The sequence below is a fragment of the Ochotona curzoniae genome, unplaced genomic scaffold, assembly GCF_017591425.1.
Source record: "Ochotona curzoniae isolate NIBS_2020 unplaced genomic scaffold, NIBS_Ocur_1.0 contig_2404, whole genome shotgun sequence".
Lineage (NCBI taxonomy): Eukaryota > Metazoa > Chordata > Mammalia > Lagomorpha > Ochotonidae > Ochotona > Ochotona curzoniae.
Window position 1 is genome coordinate 5,540,595 of NW_024465451.1, and position 23,737 is coordinate 5,564,331.

General features: G+C 37.2%; 1 protein-coding gene across 2 annotated transcripts in view; it reads left to right on the top strand.

Annotated features, from left to right (window-relative positions):
• The window catches only part of ZMYM4 (zinc finger MYM-type containing 4), a 132,418-nt gene that overhangs the window by 64,374 nt on the left and 44,307 nt on the right, over positions 1–23,737 (top strand). For both annotated transcript variants that reach the window (XM_040974189.1, XM_040974190.1), the window contains exons 8-18: positions 6,750–6,924; positions 7,032–7,244; positions 10,104–10,254; positions 11,347–11,462; positions 11,846–12,121; positions 12,600–12,750; positions 13,447–13,619; positions 18,706–18,856; positions 20,233–20,373; positions 21,223–21,260; positions 22,139–22,283. In XM_040974189.1, the coding sequence (XP_040830123.1) occupies positions 6,750–6,924; positions 7,032–7,244; positions 10,104–10,254; positions 11,347–11,462; positions 11,846–12,121; positions 12,600–12,750; positions 13,447–13,619; positions 18,706–18,856; positions 20,233–20,373; positions 21,223–21,260; positions 22,139–22,283 (1,730 nt within the window). The remainder of the gene's footprint in view (positions 1–6,749; positions 6,925–7,031; positions 7,245–10,103; positions 10,255–11,346; positions 11,463–11,845; positions 12,122–12,599; positions 12,751–13,446; positions 13,620–18,705; positions 18,857–20,232; positions 20,374–21,222; positions 21,261–22,138; positions 22,284–23,737) is intronic.

Below are 23,737 nucleotides of genomic sequence, written 5' to 3' on the forward strand. Positions count from 1 at the left end.
GTTGTATTCTCTGTTATCAAACTGCTCAAATCATGACTTATTACTTTATATGAATAATGTTTATAGTTCCTCATATGGTTACTACCCTTTCCGTGTCTTAAAAAGGGGAAAATATACTCTCTTTTGTGGTCAAAGTTAGTTACAAAAACATCTCTTTGTATTTTATAAACAAAGGCTGAATTTTTAAAACATGATTGATTGATTTGAAGTGCATAGTGACAGAAACAAGGGTACACACAGAGATATCTTTCATCTGCTGGTTCCTTCCACAACAACCAGAGCTGGATCTAGTGAAAGCCAGTAGCTAGAACACTATCTAGTTTTCCCAACAAGAACAGGAGGGCCCCAAGTATTTGGACCATCCATCATTTGTTGCGTTCCCAAGTTTGTTAAGATGGAGTTGGAGAAAATGGACCTGGCATTATATCTTTTTTTGTTATTTATTTTTATTGGAAAGTCAGAGGAGGAGCGGCAGAGAGAAAGATCTTCTGTCCATTGATTCTTCCCCCAAGTGGCCACAACGGTTGGAATTCAGTGATCTGAGGCCAGGAGCCAGGAGTTTCTTCCAGGATTTCCTTGCGGGTGACGAGTCCCTAGGCTTTGGACTATCGGCCATATGGGATCCCACTGCATGAAAGGGGAGGACTTTAGCCACTAGGCTACTGCTCTGGGCCCCTGGCCTAATACCTTGATTGACTAATCCTCATCTTTCAGAAACTGGGATCCAATATGGGAGCCGGCTCGTGTCCCAGCTGCTCCACTTAACAACCAGCTCTTTGCTTGTGGCCTAGAAAAGCAGAGGAGGATGGGCCAAAGCCTTGGAACCCTGCACCTTTGTGGGAGACCCAGAAGAGACTGCTCCTGGCTTTAGGTCAGCTCAGCTCTGGCCATTGTGGCCATTTGGGGAGTGAATCTGTGGATCTCTGCCTCTCCTTCTCTGTGTAAATCTGCCTAACACAAATAAATAAATCTTTTAAAAAAAAAAAAAAAGAAATGTGAGGACATGAGGTAGTATTTTAATGTGGGGTGCTGGTGTTCCAAGTGGCAGCTTACCCCACTGGCCCACTGGGCCGTGATGTGCATCCCCTAAGTTTTGATTATATTGAGAGTTCATTAGTTCAGATATTTATCATAATTCACGTATCCCTGTGTAGATGAAGCTGTTATTTGGGAGGGAGTTTTTCCTGTGACATTAATTCTATTTAGAAAACAAAAAACTTTGCAGTTTTTGGGATGTTTGCATTGTCTTTTAAATTTGTACACATCGAGCTTCTGTAATCTGAAATCCACTGAAGCTCAGAACTGTTACATAAGCACTCGAAAATTTTCAGATTTGTATGCATATGACCTTTCCAGATTGATAATGCTCAATGTAAATTCCATACAAGCGTAGCATGCCAGAATCTGAAGAAAACTCCTAACTCTGAGACATTTCGGGTCCCAGACTATTAATAAGGGATACTCCACTTGTGATAGTTCTTTGAAAAGCTTTAATAATACTAGCTTTTAGTCTATCGGTAGTGTATTTAATGGTCACATGTAGCTAAAAATAATTTCCAGGTGTTGATTATAAAGTAGGTTTTAGTGGCAGGTGTTTAGGCTGAAAGTGAAGACACCAGTTGAAGTATCAGGTTTCTCTGTCTAGCTGCAGCTCGTGACTTCACCTCCCCGCTAGTGCAGGACCTGCGAGGCAACCGGGATGGCTCAAGTTCATCGCGTTCTTGCCTATGTAGTTCTTGGCTCTCAATTTTTGCCTAGCCAGTGTTGTTCCTTGATGGTATTTGGGTGGTAAATGAATAAATAGGAGCTTTTTTCTGTCTATGTATCTCAAACAATTTAGCTTCTCAAATAAACAATTTTTCAAAAGTAGATTAGGAAATGCTAGTTTTTATTTAAAAAGTGAACTTATATTTAATAGTAAGATTGATGTATTGTGACTTGTAATTTGAGAAATAATTTAAAAGGATTTTGTTATGGAACATGGTATAGTAGTTAATTTAAGACAATGATAGCATAGCACACACCGGGATCCCATATGAGCGCTGTTTCATGTACCGGCTGCTCCACCTCTCATCCAACTCCCTGCTTGTGGCCTGGGAAAACTGTTGAGGATGACCCAAAGCCTTGGGACCCTGTACCCACATGAGACACCCCAAAGATGCTCCTGGCTTATGGTTTTGAATTGGCTTGGCTCAACTCAACTCTGGCTGTTGTGGCTACTTGGGGAGTAAATCAGTGGACAAATGATCTTTTTCTCTAATTTTCCTTTCTGTAATTCTGACTTTCTAATAAAAAATAAATCTTAAAGAAGAGAAAGACAAGAAATTTTTGGAAAATATGTAGTATGAAATAAACCATGTTTGAATTTTAAAATTTATTGATTTTTAAATATTTATTTGCTTTTTTTTTTATTTGAAAGTTAGATTTATATATAGAGAGAGAGACAAAGAGAAAAATCTTCCATCCACTGATTCACTTCCCAAGTGGCCCCAAGGCTGGAGCTGAGCCATTTTGAAGTGGGTGTGGGGTTCAAAGGCCTTGGGCCATCCGCTACTGCTTTCCTAGGCCACCAGCAGGCCACCAGCAAGGAGCTGGATGGGAAGTGGAGCAGCTGGGACACGAACCAGCACCTACGTGGGATATCGGCACATGGAAGACTTTAGCCACTAGGCTATTGTGCTGGACCCCAAACTTTGTTTTCTACTTAAGGTTTGTTTATCTTTCAAGGCAGTGTGGCATAGAGCTTTTCCATGGTTAACTTCCCAAACACATGTAACAGCCTGAATTGAGCGAAGGCGAAGCCAGGAGCCTAGATCTCCGTTCTGATACCCTGATTGTGTGTGGCAAGGCTCCACGTACTTAGGCCATCCATATTCCATTGCTTTTCCAGGCACCTTACCAGGAAATTGGATTGGAAGCCCACTAACTGGACTCCAGCTGGCATGCCGATACAGAATGCCGAAAGCCTTAGTGGCAGCTTTATCTTGTTGCACTGTAGCACCTGCTCTTCAAAAAAGTTTTCCATCAAAATAAGCTGTTTTTAATTCAATTTTTCCATAACCTTTTTTGAAGTACTCTTGTGTGTTTGAGAATTGCTGAGTGAATATAAAGTGTTCTTACCCCAAAATGGTCATTTGAGATAACTCATGTGTTGGTTAGCCAGATTTGCTTATACAATAACATCTGTATACTTCCAAATGCCATGTTGAACATGGTAAATATATACAGTTTTATGTCAGTGTTTTTAAGAAGGCCCTGATGGTGAGACCTCTGCTTGCTGTACCTACCACTGTGTACTGAGTGTAATAGATGGCTTAGTAAACATTTGTTAGATGAAAGAATTAATGACCCTGAATTTAAAAAGCTTTTTTTATTGTCACTGCTTTTGTGATAACTGTTAACTGTTTTATGCAAGTTCAGTTTAGAACAGAATAGGCTGCTGGATTTTATATTGTTTGGATTATAACACCTGCTGTTGAAAAATGAGTATTTAGGTGTATGCTATGTCAGAAATCTATTTTCCAGCATACTCACTGAGATTCTAAGATTTAAGATGGCTGGAAAGGCTTTTTAGTTTTTTGCTCCTTGTTTGTTATTTGACTATGTGAAATAATTTCATATAATTGCATTTTATTTCTGTATCTAATTACTACTTTAGTAATCAGTAATTCTGTAAAAGCTTATCAGTTATTTTCAAATAGGCCAAAGAAAACACAGCATATGCTTTAAATTATGTGTTCTTTTTATATTTTTTAAATTCTTCTCCATGTATGTCAATTGTCTGGCATCTGGACTCTTGCTTTGATGTATCTGGAGAAAGACTTCTTTTGTAATTTTGAAAAATATCTTAACATTTTAATTGTTTTTTTAAAAGATGTATTTGTTTTTATTGGAAAGTAAGATTTACAGAGTGAAGGAGATACTCAGAGAAAAATCCATCTGCTGGTTACTCCCCAAGTGGATGTAACGACTGGAGCTGAACTTGGTCTGAAGCCAGGAGCCAGGAGCTTCTTCCTGGTCTCCCATGCAGGGGCAGGATCCCAAGACTTTGGGCTGTCCTTGATTGCTTTCCCAGGCCACAAACAAGGAGCTGGAAGGAAGTAGAACAGCCAGGATGCAAAAGAGCACTCATACATGATACGAAAGATTGAGAACTTAACACGTGGGGGCCTGTTTTTTTTTTTTTTTTCTAGATTACATTTTCTCATGAGAGTACTTCAAAAAAATCCACAGGAAATCATAGTGTGGAGAAGCTACACGTGGAATTCAAAGGTGGTTTTTTTTCTATGCACCAAAATAAGCCCGTTTTATTTGTCTCTTTATTTGAAGAGCTAGAGAGGGTGTCATTTCCCATCTCCTGCTTGAGTCCCCAGACGGCTGCCACACCCGTGGAGCACTGGGCAAGGCTGAAGCTGTAGCTGGGAAAACACTTCTCCCTGTGCGTGGAAGGTGCTGATATGTTCGAGCCCTCACCTTTAACCTTCCTGGATTTGCATTAGCAGGAAGATGGAACGGCAAACGGACCTGTGCTTTATTTCTGTATGGGTCGTGGTCGTCCCAAGAGGTGGTTTATTTATTAACTGCTTTCCCGGTTATCTACTGTTAAATTCTCTTTAATTTGTTTTTTCTTTTTGAACCTTGAAGTGCCATGGCATTGATATCATCCACACTCATGAAATTTTCCACTTTTTGCCTGATAGTCTATTACTTTTGAACCTCTTCATTCACTTTTTTTTAAAATCTGTATTCCGTCTCCCTTTCACTACTGTGTCTGCTTTCTCCACTTTTTCTTCTGTATACTCTTCTCATAATTATTTTGCTTCCTGAACTGTTCTTTCATCTTTCCTTCTAATTCCCTCCCTCTTGATTGTAAAAGTACTGAGTTGAATGTACCTTCAATATAATGATGTTAATTTCAAAGAAAACATTTATTTGCACAGTATCACAAAGTTGGTTATTTTTCACATATTGGTTGTTTCCCCGAGTAGTCTCCGTGATCAGATTTAATTTAAATAAGTTCCCAAAGGAAGGATTTCAGTTTAATTTGAATAGGCAGAAATAGAAAAGATTTTCTACTTTTTTTATAGACCAGTATTAATACAGTAGCAGCACTTAGGTTCGAAGAAATTATTATCTGACTAGGGCTAAATAGCTTTTTTCTTTTCTTTTGTTAGTTATTTCTTTTGGACTTTAGAAATTACCCTACATTCTGTATATATTTGTGCTAATCACTTAACTTTTAGGTTTTCTTAAAATGTGTTTTGACTCTTACATTAAAGTTGTAATTTTGAGAATAATTTTGCTAATATTAGAAAAATCCAATTAATGATATGATGACATTTGAAGCAGTAGTTGGTTCTAGATTATTTGTATTCTGAATTTTGGCTACCTAGAATGAGATTGCTTCTCATTTTAGCAAAAGATATTATTTATGCTATAGTAAGGTGGATCTGACTGGACTCTAAGGATGCTGAGATCCTTGATAAATACCTTTTATGGTTTATTATTGCCATTGCTCCTGCTGCCCCCAACCACCTTCTCCCGAACTTCCTAGAAAACTCGTATTCAAAGACCTAGCAAAAATACCACTTTCTTTTGGATATTTTTTTTCATGTCTTATATTGTTTAATTGTTTCTTCGTTTATGTTTCTATAGTATACAGTATATATCTCTTAAAATTTACCTGTACTCTAAAGTTTTAAGAATGCTTCTTTGACAGTATTTTGTGAATTGTCTATTTTTACAATAACTGAGCGCCTTGAATGCATGCATGGATTATATCTTGCAGGGTTTAGCTAGTGTCTGGCTCAATGTAACTGTTCAGTAAATACCTCTCTATGAAATACATTAAAATTTAATCTTAAAAAGTGCTATAAAAGACAAAAATAAATGCAGCAAGCAAAGTAGTCTAGAACTACTAAGTGTGGAAGACTAAAAGGTATGGAGTTGCACATTATAGTGTAGTTTCAATTTGATGTGTTTCTAATAATGATTTCTGATGTTTCCTGTTAATTTTGAAGCACATATTTTTTATGATATTTTTTATAAACATTTTTATTAGCATAATTTGAGTAACTTGCACGAATGAATGTAACACAGGAGAGTGTTTAGAAAACTTCATTTCTTTTTAGTTCATTAGTTTTGAAAAACTTTTTAAAAATTGATTCACAGTTAACCTGCCTGATAAACTGTAAGAAAAGCTGATTTTCTGGTGAACATTAGCATTGGAATGATCAGGGGTCCTTAATTATTAGGGTTTCAATCTTGATTGTGTATTAGTACTCAGGATATTTAGGTTAGGAAGTGTTAGATTTTCATTTAAACATTTTACCTTATACTCATACATTGTGTGGTTTAAAAGACAACTTTATTTTAAGATGATACTGATTTTTAAGATTTTCAGATGTAATATTTTTCAAAATGTTTTGAAAATACAGATAAACTTTGAAATCTGCAATCTCAAAGAAAACAAATACTAACCATTTACTGTGTTTCTTTTTAATCTTTGAAACATAATGTGCTAAATATCAGCAGTTCTGTGAAGTAGATGGTCTGTTCATTCCATTTTGAACTTAGGATCAATTCAGTTTGTAAGTTTATCTCAGAAAATTCAAGTTTTAAGTTTCAATTCCATTTCCCTTATCCCTGTGTTATAATTGCTTCTGTATTATTTATTTAACTCATACACACACACAAAAAAGAGAAGTGCATTATACTGTAGCTTATTTTGTCATTGTTATCATTTTTAGGGATATTTTAAATCCAAAGGATGTGATCAGTGCCCAGTTTGAAAATACCACCACCAGTAAGGATTTTTGCAGCCAGTCATGTTTGTCAACATACGAACTGAAAAAAAAACCTATTGTTACCATAAATACAAATAGCATTTCAACCAAATGCAGTATGTGTCAAAAGAATGCTGTTGTAAGTTGCCTTTTTCACTTTCTTGGGAGGAATAACCTAATGTTTGTCTTGGGGAACAGCTTTTGATGGTCTCCGCTTGTTGTTGGTTTGTTGGTTTTTGATTCTAGATTCGACATGAAGTTAATTACCAGAATGTGGTACATAAACTTTGCAGTGATGCCTGCTTCTCTAAGTTTCGGTCGGCTAACAACCTCACCATGAACTGCTGTGAGAACTGTGGGGGTTACTGTTACAGTGGCTCTGGACAGTGCCATATGCTTCAGATAGAGGGACAGTCTAAGAAGTTTTGTAGTTCAACGTGTGTCACAGCATACAAGCAGGTATATGACCATATTTAATTGCAGTCTATAGAATTTTTAATGAGTATATTAAAAATAATGAGAGCATTCTATTAACTAAAAAGTACTTTACATATAAATAGTGTTGTCTAATGAACATGTATTAGTGTGTTAAAGAGTTAGTAGCATTTTCTGTTCCAGCATTTGAAATATGTGTAGTTTGGGTATGCCTTTTTGGTTTTAAATGTGTTTCATATTTTGAGCAACATTCTTTTCAAGATGTATTTGTTTGACAGACCAGGTCAATAGAGACAGGTGGGGTGAGTTAAAGAGAAGCAGGGAGTGAGAGCGCCAGGTGGGAGTAGACTGGACCAGGCTAGTGCCTGACTGACCCTGCTGCAGCTGGCGCACACGAGAGCAAGGACTTCAGACCTCCCTTGTGACGTTTCTTAGGGGGCTTCCTTACCAGATTGCTGACCTCAGGAAAACCTCATAGATGTTATGATCCCATCCTGAAGCACATGTTGCACGAGTGGGCCATCTCAGTTGCTGACCCTTGTTCAAGAATGGAGAACATGCCCAGATGAACATGAAAAACAAGACACCCAGCTCATCTAAGGCAGTAAAAGCCTTCATGTAGCTCATCAAAAGATGGAAAGGACAGTGTAAAAATTCCGAAGGCCAGCCTCTACGACAAGCACCTGGGTCTGTGGGCACTCTGAAGTAGACAAGTACAGCCAGCAGGCCTTAGAGAAAATTTCACACCTCTGATGTACAAAGTGGACAACTTCTCAGAACAATCATCATCTCTCCAGTAACAGCCTAGGAGCATTCTTCCACACTTTGGGGCCTCAAATGACTCTGTCCACCCTTCCCACCGCCCCGACCATCTCCATATTGATCAGACTCAGATGCCCACATGGATGTGTAACCCGGTGACCTTTGCAAGAAGTATTAAAATTAAAAAAAATAAAATAAATAAATAAAGACCAACCTAGATTTTATTCCCACACTCTCTATTACAACACTAAGATAGTTTTGCCCTTTGGGGAGCAGTTAAAACTTCCTCAGCTCCAGATTTTTTGCTTGTTTTGTATATTGGTTTTTTCTTTTTTTTATTTGGAAAGGCAGATGTACAGAGAGAAGGAGAGACAGAGAGGAAGCTCTTCCATCCAATGATTCACTCCCCAAGTGACAACAGTGGCCGCTGATGTGCCGATCCAAAGCCAGGAGCCAGGAACTTTTTTCCGGGTCTCGCACATGGGTGCAGGGTCCCAAAGCATTGCGCCGTCCTGGACTGCTTTCCCAGGCCACAAACAGGGAGCTGGATGGGAAGTGGAGCTGCCAGGATTAGAACTGGCGCCCATATGGGATCCCAGCGTGTTGAAGGCGAGGACTTTAACCACTACGCTATTGCGCTGGGCCCTGTGTGTTGTTTTAAGTCTGTTAGGGATTAGAGGACTACCTATATCACCAGCATGTTTTTCGGATAATACAAAGTTAAGCATGAGAAGATTCCTAGTTTGGTTGTAAAACTTGGTACAATATACTTGTTCCTTTTTGCCTCTCTGCTTTTTTTCCCTTCTAAACAGTTCATTGATCAAATATTAGATATACTACTTTGAGGGCACTATGTCTCTCAGTATGTGAATAAATAGGTGTTTGTGGCAGAAGTGTTTTGGAGTTCATTGTGCCACAGAGGCAGCACTGGCAGATGTACTTGATAAGGTAAATAGAGATTGTCAGTGTACGTATCACAACACTTTAATCTTGGCCCAGGTTTTATAAATGGATTCTAGATCTGTATTCTGAGGAAGAAGGGATGAACAGTAAGAAGAAGATGATTACATTAAGGCCAGTGCTCATTTTAAAGATTTATTTATTTTCATTGGCAAGCCAGATACACAGAGAGGAAGATCTTCCATCTGCTGATTGACTCCCCAAGCGGCTGCAATGGCCAGAGCCGAGCCAATCCGAAGGCCAGGATCCAGAAGCTTCTTCTGGGTCTCCCACATGGGTGCAGGGTCCCAAGGCTTTGGGCCGTCCTCAACTGCTTTCCCAGGTCACAAGCAGGGAGCCAGATGGGAAGTGAGGCCACTGGAACTTGAACTGGCATCCATATGGGATCCTGGCGCGTGCAAGGCGAGGACTCTAGCTGCTAGTCTACTGTGTTGGGCATCCAATGCTCATTTTAATACGTACCTATTTTAATGTCAGCTGTTAAAATTTAAGATAGGTCTCGAAATCTTTCCTTTAGTATGAGGCATGTAAATAATCTGAATGTAGGGCATTTAACATATTCAGCACTATTTGCTGCTGCATGGACTTAAGATACTGTTGTCACAGTTGGTTTACTGTGAAACCCACGTTTTGCACTCATTTTATTGTTTACAGTATAATTTCTTACTAGTATTATTGGAGTGTCTGATAGTTTTCTCATGAGTTAAAAATCTTTGATTCAGTATATTGCTATAAATAGTATTTTTGGGTGAGTTCTTGCAGTTTTTTAGGATAGTACTAGAGCATTAATTCTTACTGTTTAATGTTTTAAAAACTAGTTACAACCAATTATTTTCCTGAAATTTATTAACTACTAGATTATAACCAGAATAATTTTTTAATTAAAAGAAATAGTGTAGAATTTATCAACATATACCACAAATTGTGGCAATATATATTTCTCTGTGAAAGTCTCTAATTTTATATGCATGCATGTATTACTCAAATGCAAACCAGATTACATGTGAACTGAGTCACTGGTAAGATTTAGTTCTTACTGAGAATAGTAATGAAAAAGTTTGAACACCATTGTTCAGAAACATTAAGACATGCAAACATTTGAAAGAATTTTGTTTTTACTGGCCGCTGTTAAAAATGAGTGTTGTTTTATTCTCTTAATAGAAATCAGCCAAAATTACACCATGTGCGCTTTGCAAATCATTGAGATCCTCAGCAGAAATGATCGAAAATACCAATAGCTTGGGGAAGACAGAGCTTTTCTGTTCTGTTAATTGTTTATCTGCTTACAGAGTTAAAATGGTTGCTTCTGCAGGTAATACTGCTTCCATAAACTATCAAATGGGATAGCTGAAAGAAATTTGTATTTATGGTTTTTTTTAATTAGTTGTTTTTTTTTTTTTTATAAATCTTAGGTCATTTGCTTTCTTTTAAAGATTTATTTTTTTATTATTTTTTCATTGGAAAGGCGGATATACAGAGAGGAGAGACAGAGAGGAAGATCTTCCGTCCCATGATTCACTCCCCAAGTGAGCGCAACGGGCCGATGCTATGCCGATCCGAAGCCAGGAGCCTCTTCCGGGTCTCCCACGCGGGTGCAGGGTCCCAAAGCCTTGGGCTGTCCTCGACTGCTTTCCCAGGCCACAGGCAGGGAGCTGGAAGGGAAGCGGGGCTGCCGGGATTAGAACTGGCGCCCATATGGGATCCCGGGCGTGCAAGGCGAGGACCTTTAACCACTTGCGCCACCGCGCCGGGCCCAGTTTTTTTTTTTTTTTAAGATTTATTTTTATTTGAAAGGCAGAATTACAGAGAGAAGGAGAGATGGGAAAGAGGGAGCCAGGAACCTTAGCTGGGACTCCCACATGAGTGTGAGGGGCCGAAAGACTTGAACCATCCTGCTCTGCCTTCCCAGGCCATAGGCAGGGGCAGCTGGGACATGACCTGGTGCCCATATGGAATGCTGGCTCTGTAGGCGAAGATTTAGTTTACTGTGCTACAGTGCTGGCCCCAGAAATTTAGATTTCTTAAGACAAATTTAAAATGTTTCAGAATTTTGTTGTTAAATATAACCTATTTCTTGATTGCTTGCTTGTTTGCATATTTGTGTTTTCTTACTTTACTAAAAGACTCCTTTTACAAACTGACTTGTTTAATGTGTTTTATTTATCCATACCTAATTTATTTTAACATTCATATATTTTGTAGTTTTAAGAAGGATTACTTATGAAGAAAAATTTAATGTTAAGGTAGTTTTTGTCTATATGTGACATTGATAGAATTTAGTTTGTTTCTGCTGCTTGTTGACCTGTCACTTGAATTTTTTTTGTGTTGTGTAAAATTTATTTATTTCACATTCACTCATGTACATGTGTGTGTTTCTCATTAATTTTTCTTTTGATTTGCTAAGGTGTACAAGTCCCGTGTAACAGTTGTAAAACCTCAGCCATCCCTCAGTATCACCTGGCCATGTCCGACGGAAGCATACGTAACTTCTGCAGCTACAGCTGTGTGGTAGCCTTCCAGGTATGGCACTCAGTGTCATAACATCAACTGATCACACAGATGCTAATGCCTAAATTGCCTACATTTTTATCTCAGTCTTATTAAACTTTGAGTCTTACTTCATTCTATATTTGGAACATGACGTCTAGCTACCTCTTATAAAATTGTATGGTTACTTCATTGACTTGAAGATTAATATATTCCTTTTTGAGATTAGTGAGATCCTCCCCTTCATTCCTCTTTCATTCATTTGCAAACTGCCCAAAGGCAGGGGTTTTTGCCTGTTCACAATTGTATAACTCTCCCTTTCCCACCTAGAATTCAACTTGACATATGTAAGTATGCAATATTTGTTTGAGTCAATGATTAAAGCCACCTTTCTTTAAAATTGTTTTGTTTTTCAGAATTTGTTCAACAAACCAACTGGAATGAATTCTTCAGTAGTGCCCTTGTCTCAGGGCCAAGTAATTGTGAGCATCCCCACAGGCTCAACCGTGTCTGCAGGGGGAGCGAACACCTCCGCTGTTTCTCCCACCTCCATCAGTAGCTCTGCTGCAGCCGGCCTCCAGCGTCTTGCTGCCCAGTCCCAGCACGTTGGCTTTGCACGAAGTGTTGTGAAACTCAAATGTCAACACTGTAACCGGCTTTTTGCCACAAAACCAGAACTTCTTGACTATAAGGTAAAGCATGCATTCTTCACTAGAGTTGTATATAAGGCAGTCATCTGGGTTAGGATACCAGTTTGGGAAGTGTATGTCTTGTCTGTACCAGAGTGCCTGAGTTCAATCCCTGGGTCCACCTCCTCCATTCCAGCTTTCCACTGATTCTGACCTTTCAGGGTACTGAATATGACTCACAATAACTGGCTTCTTGCAAGCGGTGTGGGAGACCTGGATTGCATTCCTGTTTCTCAGCCTCAGTGCCAGGCATTGCAAGCATTGGGGGTGAAGATGAGAGCCCTCTTTATTTATCTCACCATGACTCTCAAACAAATAAATAAATACTTTTGCCTTAAAAAAAAAAAAAACAACTTGCGTATAAATGGATTCACCCGCATTCTTTTTAGCTTTTCATTTCAAAATTGCTGATGTGAAAGATGGGTAAGGATTTCCACAAAGTAGACCAAATATTTATTTAATACTTATTGTTTCTCTTCAGGGTAAAATGTTTCAGTTCTGTGGCAAGAATTGTTCTGATGAATATAAGAAAATTAATAATGTAATGGCAATATGTGAATATTGTAAAATTGAGAAGATTATCAAGGAGACTGTGCGATTCTCGGGTGTTGACAAGTCGTTCTGCAGTGAAGGTAACGACAGATTGTCTTGTCTGCCCAGTATGTTAGCTGTTTTAAAGGTAGTTGATATTTAAGATACTGCTAAAAAGTCATTTTATTCTTTATGTGTAACACCAAGCTGTTATGATTTATTTATGCTTACTTTACTTTTTAGACTCTAGTCATTGATTTTACATAGATGTTGAAATGAACTGTCCTTAATGTAGCACATAAAAGATACTGATATGAAGAATAACATTATTAGTGAAAAGTAAACTTTTTGTTCTCACACTAGCTATATCACCCTTTGTTTAAAACCTTTTGTTGTTTTAAAGACCTTATCTTTGTAAATGTAAGAGGTCTAAACATAAAACCAATGTGAACTAGTTCATTTCTATTATTTAGATGAATCCTTTTAAGTTTACAATCTGTTACTGTGAATTAAGTTAGTCTGGAAAGGTGGTTTTCAAACCTTTTGACCACAAAAGAACATGTGACACTGTATAATTATATGGTTAAATGTAGGTTCCATAAAAAACTATGACTAGAGTATAATATGTTAACTTTATTTCATTTTATAAAAATGTTAGTCGCTTTAATACTCTCTATCTTTTGATCTACAAATTTGTCTGAACGAAATATGAAAATTATATTCTGGGTCAATTAAGTTAATAATGTAGACACATCGCATTTTTCCCTAATGTTAATTTTATGTCTTCTGCTTTTTAGGTTGCAAATTGCTTTATAAACATGACTTGGCAAAACGCTGGGGAAATCACTGTAAAATGTGCAGTTATTGTTTACAAACATCTCCCAAATTGGTACAGAATAACCTGGGAGGAAAGGTCGAGGAATTCTGCTGTGAGGATTGCATGTCCAAACACACGGTTTTGTTCTATCAGGTAAATGCACTTCACCTTGTTGGGTTTTTCAAGGGAGGGGGTAAAGTATCTGCTGTTACACTTTTACATAGCAGCCAGTTGCTGTGGCACCTGCAGCACCAGGATATCGTTAGGTGCTGGTTTGAGTCCTAGCTGCTCCTCCTACAATCCTTGTCCTTACTATTGGGACTGGGAAAGCAGCCAAGAATGGCCCAAGTGCTTGGGCTGCTAGAACACACTTCAGATTTCCAGCTTCTGGTTTCAGACTGGCGCTGCTCCCACTGTCATGGGCGTTTGGGAGCTGAACCAGCAGATGGGTGAGCTCTTATGTCTTTCCCTCTCTATGTAATTCTGCTTTTCAAATAAATAAATCCTAAAACAGAAAAATTCTGTGTAGTATGAAGAAAAATTTTCTTGACATATAAACAGCTTTAAATTTGTTTTTAAGTTTTAGTTTTAGCAGATTGAATATACTTAGTAGATGAAACTTTAAGGTTATAGTGACATTCCCTTCCTCTGTCTCTCCTGCCTACCCACTTCCCTTTCTATTTTTTTAGTTTTTTAGATAACATTTTGAATTTACATACTAAAAAGGCTTAATGGATCTGAATAGGAAGTTTAGCAAGTGAAAAGCAAAATGGCCCTAAAATAGTAGGAAAATATACAGTGATTCTATATGACAATTGAAGCGATAACGTAATCATTTCACTGGTATACTATACATTTTCAAAGTAATCCCCTATCGTTAACATATCGGTAAGACATTTTATACCACTGTATTGACAAAGGTGTAAGTAAAGTTTCACAAGACTATTCTTGCTGCAGTATTGATACACATAGGCATGTCTTTTTAAAAATTTTAGCTCTTGCATATGTTGAACAGGTGGTATATGTTTCTGTATCTGATTTTTTTCACTCAACATGATGTTCTCCAGTTGTATCCCTTTTGCTGGAATCATAGAACTTCACTCCTTATAGCTGAATAATATTCCATTATATATACATGTACCATATTTTCTTTATTCATCTGATTATGGATACCTTGATTCCAGATTTTGGCTACTGTGATCACAACCGCTAGAAACATGATGGTGCAGTTATGTCTTGCATACACATGGCAAGTCCGTTTCTAGTTTTTGAAGAAATCTGCACACTGTTTTGTGCAGTGGATGCACATCCCTACCAGCAGTGTGTAGGAATTACCCTTTCTTCACTTTCTTGCCAACTTTTGTTACCCTGTGTTTTGCATTTTTGCCATTCCGACATGGGTGAGGTGATATCTCATTGTGGCTTTGAACTACATTTCCCTAATGGCTAGTGATAATGAGCATGTTTTTTTCATCTATTTCTTGGCCTTTTGTGTTTTTCTTCTTTTGAGAACTGCCTATTGAGGTCCTTTATACAATTCTTAACTGGATTGGTTGTTGTTTATTGTTATTGTTGTTGTTGAGTTTTTAAGATTGCTGGTATATTCTGGATATTATTTCTTTGTCAAATAGATAAATTGCAAATATTTTTTTCCCATTGTGTTGGCTGCCTCTTCCCTGTACTCATGGTTTCCTATGCTGTATAGGAGCTTCTGAGTTTGTTTAGTTTCAGTTTTGTGGCGTGTTCTTTGTCCAAGAAGTCATCCGCTTTAGAAGTGTCTTGCAATTTTTCCCAACATTGTCCTCCAGCAACTTCATAGTCTCAGGTCTTAAATTAGGGGTTTGACTCATTTGGGGTGGTGTGTGTGTGATGTAGATTTAATTTCATTCTTCTAAATATATTGAGTTTGGCAAGCACCATTTGTTTATAATTTTATCCCCCTTTTTAAAGATTTATTTATTTGTATTGGAAAGTCAGATATATGGAGAGGAGGAGAGACAGAGAGGAAGTTCTTCCATCAGATGATTCACTCCCCAAGTGACCGCAATGGCTGGTGATGTGCCAATGCAAAGCCACTAGCCAGGAACTTCCTCCAGGTCTCCCACGCGGGTGCAGGGTCCCCAAGGCTGTGGGCCATCCTCGACTGCTTTCCCAGGTCACAGTCAGGGAGCTAGATGGGAAGTGGAGCTGCCGGGAATAGAACTAGTGCCCATATGGGATCCTGGCGCATTCAAGGCAAGGACTTTAGCCGCTAGGCCACTGTGCCAGGCCCTATAATATTATCCTTAGTATTTATTGTCAAAAATTGATGTATGTGCATGGATTAATTTCTCGGCTCTCTATTCTAGTCCATAGATCTCCTTCCTTCTTTGCTTCCTTCCTTCCTTTCTGTTTTTTAAAAGATTTTTTCCTTTTCATTGGAAAGACAGATTTGCAGAGAAAAGGAAAGACTCAGAAAGATCTTCCATTGTTGCTTCACTCCCCAAGTGGCCATAACTGGAACTGAGCAGATCCAAATCCAGGAGCCAACAGTCCCCTCCAGATTTCCCAAATGAGTGCAGGGTTCCAAGGCTTTGCGTCATCCTGTGTTACGTTTCCAGGTCACAGGCAGGGAGCTGGGTGGAAAGTGGAGCAGCCAGGACACAAACTCGTGCGGTTTGCCAATACTTGCACGTAAGGGATTAGGTAGTTGAGCCATCATGCTGGCCCCTTTGTAACTTTCTTTTTTACAATACCACCGTGCTGCTTTTTTTACTGTAGTTTTGCAGTATGCTTTGAAGTCAGGTATTGTGATTAATCTAGCTTGATTTTTTTCTTTTTCCTTTTTTTTTTTTTTGTATTTCCATTGGAATTTGAGAATTTAAAAAATTGTTTAAAGGATGTCATTGTTGTTTTGTGTATGTGCTGCAGCAGTGGGCATGAATGTCATTCATATTTTGATAACAATTGATCGAATCTATAAATTGTCTTAGTTTGTATAGATATTTTAGCAAGGGATATCTTTCCATTTTTTATGTTCTTGATTTCTTTCATCATTTTTTAAGGGCAGATGTAATGACATCTCTGTCTTCTTCCAGATCTGAGGGAAAATGGTTTGTTTTTTTTCCCATTCAGCATGATATTGCCTGTTGTTTGTGTTATTATAACCTTTATAATTTTGAGATATGTTCCTTCCATATTGAATTTGTCGGGGATTATTATCATATGTGAATGGGCAATCTTATCAAAATCTTTCTCGGCATCTGTTTGTGACTACCATGTGATACTTGTTCTGTATTCATTTGATGTGATTTATGATGTTTATTGGTTTTTGAATGTTCAAACATGCCTTGCATTTCTGGGATAGATTTAACTTGATCATAGAATGTGATCTTTTTGGTGTCATTTAGAATTTAATTTGCTAGTATTTTCTTAGGAATTTTTAAATCTATACACATTAATAATATAGGCCTATAGTTTTATGCAGGGGTTTTTGTTTGTTTTTGTTTTTGTTTTCATTCATGTCTTTGGTTTTGGTACAAGAGTGATGGTAATTGCATAAGAAGAATTTGAGATAGTTTTGTCTTATTTTGTATTTTGGAATTGTTGAAAAATATTAGTTACCTACTCTTCAGCAGTAAAGCCACCAGGTCTCAGGCGTTTTCTGGAAGATTTTGATTGCTGTTTCAATCCTATTACTAGTTATGGTTTCATTTAGAATATCTGTGTCTTTCGATTTAATTTTTGGTAAATTCTATGTATCTAGGTATTTCATCATTTCTTTGAGGTTTTCCAGTTCATTAGCAGTGATTCTTAATAGTGTGTGTTATGATGTTTGTATTTCAATGGTCAGTAGTGTCTGTTATGATGTCTCCTTTTTCATCTCTGATTTTATTCATTTGCATTTTTTGGTTTTTCTTTGTAGTTTGGATAGAGGGTTATGTTTTCATCTAAGAAAAATAAATTTTAATTTTGTGGATTTTTAAAATGTTTTTAAAATTTCTATTTCACTTGTTTTTGCTCTCCAATACTTATTTCTTTCCTGCTGATTTTGTTTGATTTGTTCTTATCTAAGTCTTCAAGGTGCATTAATTTTTAATATGTGAGATGTTCCTCTTTTTTTTTTTTGTTTTTTAGTGTAAGCACTTAATGCTGTGAACTTGCCCCAACTGCTGCTTTGTCTATATCCTGTAGATTTTTGATATGTTGTATTTTCATTTCATTTACTTAGGGTTTTAAATTTTCTTCAGGGATCCATTGATCAGTCAGTAGCATATTACTTAATTTCCAGCTGTTTATGAGTATTCCATTGTTTTTCTTGTTGATTTCTAGTTTTATTCCTTTATGGTCTGAGAAGATACCTGGTTTGACTTCAATTTGCTGAGACTGGATTTGTGACCTGATATGTGATCTATCCTAGAAAATGTTGCATTTGCTGATGAGACAAGTGTGTATTATGTAGCTGTTGGGTGAAATATCTTGTAAATGTCTGCTTCATAGTGTTTGAACACTTAGGTATCTTTATAGAGTTTTTGTCTAGGCATTCCGTTGGTAAGAGAGACGGGTGTTGAAGTCACTAACTGTTGATCTGTTGACGACTTTTGCGTTCTTTAGGTCTAATTGTATTTTCTGTATATGTCTGGGTAGTCTTGTTGGTTGTACACCATGGCTATGCTGTCCAAAAATTTATAACTTGTCTTCTTGTTGATTTGAACTTTTTATCAAAATGTAATGTTCTTGCTTGTCTCTTCTTACTGTTTTTGATTTATAAAGTCTGTTTTCTGTGTTACTGGTATAGCTACTCCTACTTATTTTTGGTTTCCATTTGCCTGGTATCTCTTTTTCCATTATGTAAGAATTAATTTAGTACTTTGTAAGTTATAAGTATTGAATGTTTATGTCTCTAATAATTGTATTTAGAAAAGACTAATATTATGAAAGTGATTCTTTTTATTTATAATATCCTATATAGGACATACTTTCAAATTGTGACTATTTGATTATAATGAATTTACCTTCTAATGTCTGAGGGAGATTGTTCAAAATTTGTTTTTTCTCACTGCTGATTATTATGTAAAGTGTTTTAAAAATTGTTGTTGATTATAACATTTTTACAAAATAGATATTTACCTTTGTGAACAATCAGCCTTGAATTTTATGATCTAAATTATAAGTTAATTTCTTTTATGTGTGTCCTGTTTTTATTTTTTTCAACTATAGATAATTCATTCCTTACTTTCTTAACTGTCTTCTTTTTCAGATGGCCAAGTGTGATGGTTGTAAAAGACAGGGTAAACTCAGTGAGTCCTTGAAATGGAGAGGTGAAATAAAACATTTTTGTAATCTACTGTGTATTTTGATGTTCTGTCACCAGCAAAGTGTATGTGACCCGCCTTCTCAAAACAGTGCAGGTAAAAATGGAGATTAAGTAAGCAGCATAGTCTTTAGTCAAAGCTGGGGATAACTATTGTTCTGCAAATTAGAAACTATAAACTCTTGTTAGTTTCATGAAACATCAATTTAATTTTATTCAAATGCATTGTCAAATTCTTTTTAATTGAACACCTTAAAGCTTTCTTGAGTGCATTAAAGTAGACAGACATTATAGATACTTTAGTTTTGGGAAAAGATGATAACTTGATTTAACTGGAAAGAATTACAAAGGGAGGGAGGGAGAGAAAAAGGGAGCCAGAGATAGAGAGCTTCCATTTTCTGGTTTCTTCTCCAAATGGTCTGAATGGTCTCAGCTGAGCTGATTGGAAGCCAGGAGCCAAGAGCATCTTCCTGGTCTCCCACGTGAGTGCAGTGGTCCAAGGATGTGAGTCATTCTCTCCTGCTTTCCCATGCCATAAGCGGGGAGTTGGATCAAGAAGTGAAAGAACTGTTTCTTGAGCCCATACGGGATTCCTATGGGATGGTACCCCTAATGGATTCCAGTGCTGCAGGCTTGCTATACCACTGCTTTGACCCAAAACTACTGTTTTAAAATAGAATATATTCACATTCACTTTCTTAAAAAGGGATTTGAAACCATGAACCAAGGTAGTATACTCTAAATCGCATGGTGTTTAAAATACATATATCAGGTCCTAGTGTGGTAGCCTATTGGCTAAAGTCATCGCCTTGCATGTGCCAGGATCTCATATGGGCACCAGTTCTAGTTCCTGATAGCCCCACTTCCCATCCAGCTCCCTGTTTGTGGCCTGGGAAAGTAGTCAAGGACAGCCCAAAGCCTTGGGACCCAGCACACCCACATGGGAGACCTGGAGGAAGCTCCTGGCTCCTGTCTTCGGATCAGCTCCGCTCCAGCCATTGCAGAACCTGGGGAGTGAACCAGCGAATGTAAGATCTTCCTCTCTGTCTCTCCTATTCTCTGTATATCTGACTTTCCAATGAAAATAAATAAATAAAATACATGTATTGTATCTTTTTATATATTCTACCCCAAAAACCGTACACAATCTCTTCATGGGGAGATGAAATTTAAGTAACAGGCTAGTCCTTAATGTTGATTTACTCTATCATGTGAATTTCATTGAAATTGTGCTGTGGGGATTGTTATTGGTTTTGTAAATGAGACTGTTTGTTGAGTTTTTATACAAGTATAAATTATATGAAAAACTTTTAAGCTTCACTGATTCACTAATTAAAAAATAGAAAATCAAACTCCAGTTAATCCTGAAGTAACTCTGCTCTAACAGCAGTTATTAAAACCTCAAAGTCCTGTTTAACCTTTTTTGAAATGTTAGTTTTTATTAGCATTTCATTCTTTGTTTATTTTAATCAGCAGGTATTTCCATGGTTCAAGCTGCTTCATCAGGGCCCCCGTCTTTGAGAAAAGACTCTACTCCAGTTATAGCTAATGTGGTATCGTTGGCAAGTGCACCTGCTGCTCAGCCCACAGTGAATTCTAACAGTGTCTTACAAGGTATGGCTTGAATATTTACCAAGTGTTTCTGAATTAAATATCATTTTGATTTTCTTCCTTTTTCCCACTGTTGCCAAACAATATCCCAACGGGGTCCTTAGCCCAATACAGAGGAAGCCATTCACTAACATTGGGGTGAGGGATGGAAGAAGGCAGGTGTTTATTGCAAGCAACAGAGCAAGGAGTGGGCAGCTTTTCCTAATTCCAGGTTTCCTGAAGAGTTAAGGGGCAAAGTTTTTATAGATTGAAATTGGAAGTGAAAGATGCTTGATAAGCTCATGTCCAAGTTCCTCTTTGGTCAGTGTTGCTAAGAATTTCTCTTTAACTGTTTGGTGATGCTGTCCACTTTAGGGAATTTATGATGACATGATGTGCTCTAGTTGTTGTGGGTTTATGTGAAGGTGGCGATTACATTCTGCCCAGACCTAAAATTCCCCTATAGACACTTCTGGCCATCATGGTTTTCACAGGTCAAGATTCAAATGACTCCTTAAACCAGTGATTAGAACTTTGTTAGGCTAGCTGGATCACTTCCTTAAGTCAGTGAGCTCTTTTTCATAAAAGATAGACAAGGACAACTTGGACTAAGCAGGACAGACAAGCGTCTGTGTACTGTTTATACTTAGAGGGGTTCATTTCAGCACTGAGACATTCTTCTGAGCAGTTGTGACTGACTGTTCTGCCATAGTAGAGTGTTCAATGGTGTTCCCACAATTCCCACGTCAGTTTTTCTTGAGAACTGCTTGTCTCTTTTACTGAATCATCACATATTGTTCTGAATGAGGATGTTGTTATGTATGGAGTATTGGTTTTTAATATTTGGAAAATTATGTTTTAATTTTCATACAGGTGCAGTTCCAACAGTAACAGCAAAAATCATTGGGGATGTAAGTATGATCATTTTTAATGATATTATTAATTTTCCATTTCTGTGCAATATTAATATCTGAGCTGATTTACTTTATTCTTTATTATTTAAAAACTTCATTAAACTTAATCTTTGTTTAAGAATATTTTCTGATTAATTAGGTATTTTGTATTTAAATGTTTAGTATTTTTATGTACTCATTGAAATGATTTGAAAATTATATTGAATTGAATTGTTCAGATTCACATATGTTATATTTTAGAGTTTTTAAATAATTTGTAATATACTCAGATTATAAATATTTACTTTAAAAATTGGCTCACTCTTCTCCCAGTGTAGATTCAATTAAGTAACTTTTCCTTTTATTTCACTCAATAATGATTTTGTGATTATCTCTTAAAAGAAGAAAAAACAAGTTAAAAGGACTGAAACAGTGGCATTTCTAGAGTGTTTCTAGGTCACCAGGATAACTTCTGTACCATCTTTGATTGTGTTAGTTAAATAATCATACGTGATTCTGATATTCCTTATTTTGTTGACAGTCAGTGCTCTGACTTGACTCTAGCAAGAAGTAATGGTTTTCATTTTAAACTCAGCCAACCTTGTTATTTATTAGTCAACAATGTGTTACAACACAAATAGCATTTTTCTTGCTAAAAAGAAATGGAAATTAAATGCAATAGAATTCAATTTACAGTTGTTAATATACTCCTTGACTGCTATCGCCATTTCAGAAATATATTTTTCAAACATTTGTTGATTTTATATATATGTACATATAAATACCATATCTTCCATGTAATTTCAAGATGCTGTTTCTTATACAATTATTACAACTCTTATAATTAATGAGACATTAAAAACCCCTTTGGCTTCTGCTTTGTTTTTTGTTGCTAGGCAAGTACGCAGACAGATGCTCTGAAGCTGCCAGCCTCCCAACCTCCAAGGCTTTTGAAGAACAAAGCTCTGTTGTGCAAACCCATCACACAGACTAAAGCAACCTCTTGTAAGCCACATACCCAAAACAAAGAATGCCAGACAGGTATTCTTGGCTTTATTTTATTCTTTTTAGGTGAAGGTGATGTGGAATACATTGAATATCCACCATTTCCTAAGTATTGTTTAGTTATATATATATATATATATATATTGCCTGTCTGTGAAAATTACGTTTTTCTCCATTTGCAGCCTGATAAGTTAGGTCATTGATAACCACACAGTGTACATATCCCTCAATTCTGCTCATTAGTGACTCTGATGTAGAATAAGCATAAGCTTTAGAATTAATTAAGTAGGCTTTTAATTTGGAGATGCTGAAATTTTGTGGTGCGTTTTCTGTGAACTGCTTCGTGTTCCTGTTCATATAAGTCACATCCCTTTAGGAGAGTTTCAGAGAGCTCTGAACTGCTTCTGTGGGTGGTTGTTGGGGTGGCAGCCTCTGGTCTTCTTGGTTCGTCTCTTTTGCCCTGCAAATGAGCTGGGCTGAGGGCGATAATCGGATTCTTACATTCTTGCAGTTTCTCCTTGTGTTGAGCTCCTAACATGTGGGTGGGAGCTTGTTCAGAAACACTCTCGCTCTTGTCCACAGTCACTAGGAATTTTACCTCTTCAGCTTTCAGTTGGAAGGGATGAGAAATGCTGGTGTCCTGTTCCTCCTGAGGAGATGCAATAATGCATGATTGCGAGAAGACCCCATTCTTCTTGGCCTTTTATGTTGAGCACAGCTGAATTTGGGGGATGGTGCAGATTTTCTTGAATAAATATTTTAATATTTGCATAAATCCTTTAGGACAATTTCTGTTTGGTTTTTTTTTTTAAGATTTATTCATTTTTATGGGAAAGTCAGATATATAGAGAGGAAGATCATTCATCCATTCATTCACTCACCAGGTGGCCGCAATAGCAGGAGCTGAGCAGATCTGAAGCCAAGAGCCAGGAGCCAGGAGCTTCTTCTGGGTCTCATGTGGATGCAGGTCCCAAGGCTTTGGGCTGTCCTCGACTGCTTTCCCTGGCCACAGGCAGGGAGCTGGATGGAAAGTGGGGCTATCAGGATTAGAACCGGCACCCATGTGGGATCCTGGAGCATGCAAGACGAGGACTTTAGTCAGTAGGGCAGTCTGTTGGACTTTGAAAAAATAAATCTTAAAAAAATGAAAGTTTATGCAAATTGATATTAGAAAAAATTATTCATGCATTTCAAAACCTTTTTGCACCAAAATGAAAAACATGTAATTCCATTTTCTACAGACCTCCTGAAATACCCTTCTATATCCCATTTCTTTTTCTTTATCCATTCATCTGTCATTGGACACTTAGGTTGTTTGTAATATCCTGTTCAGTATGAACAGAGCTGCAGCAAACATGGGGATGCAGAGATCTCTTTTATATACTAGTTTCTTTTTCTTTGTATATGTTCTTCATCATATGTTAGTTCTGTTTCTAGTGTTATGAAGAGCCTATTTTCCATACTACTTCCCATAGTGGTTATACTAATAT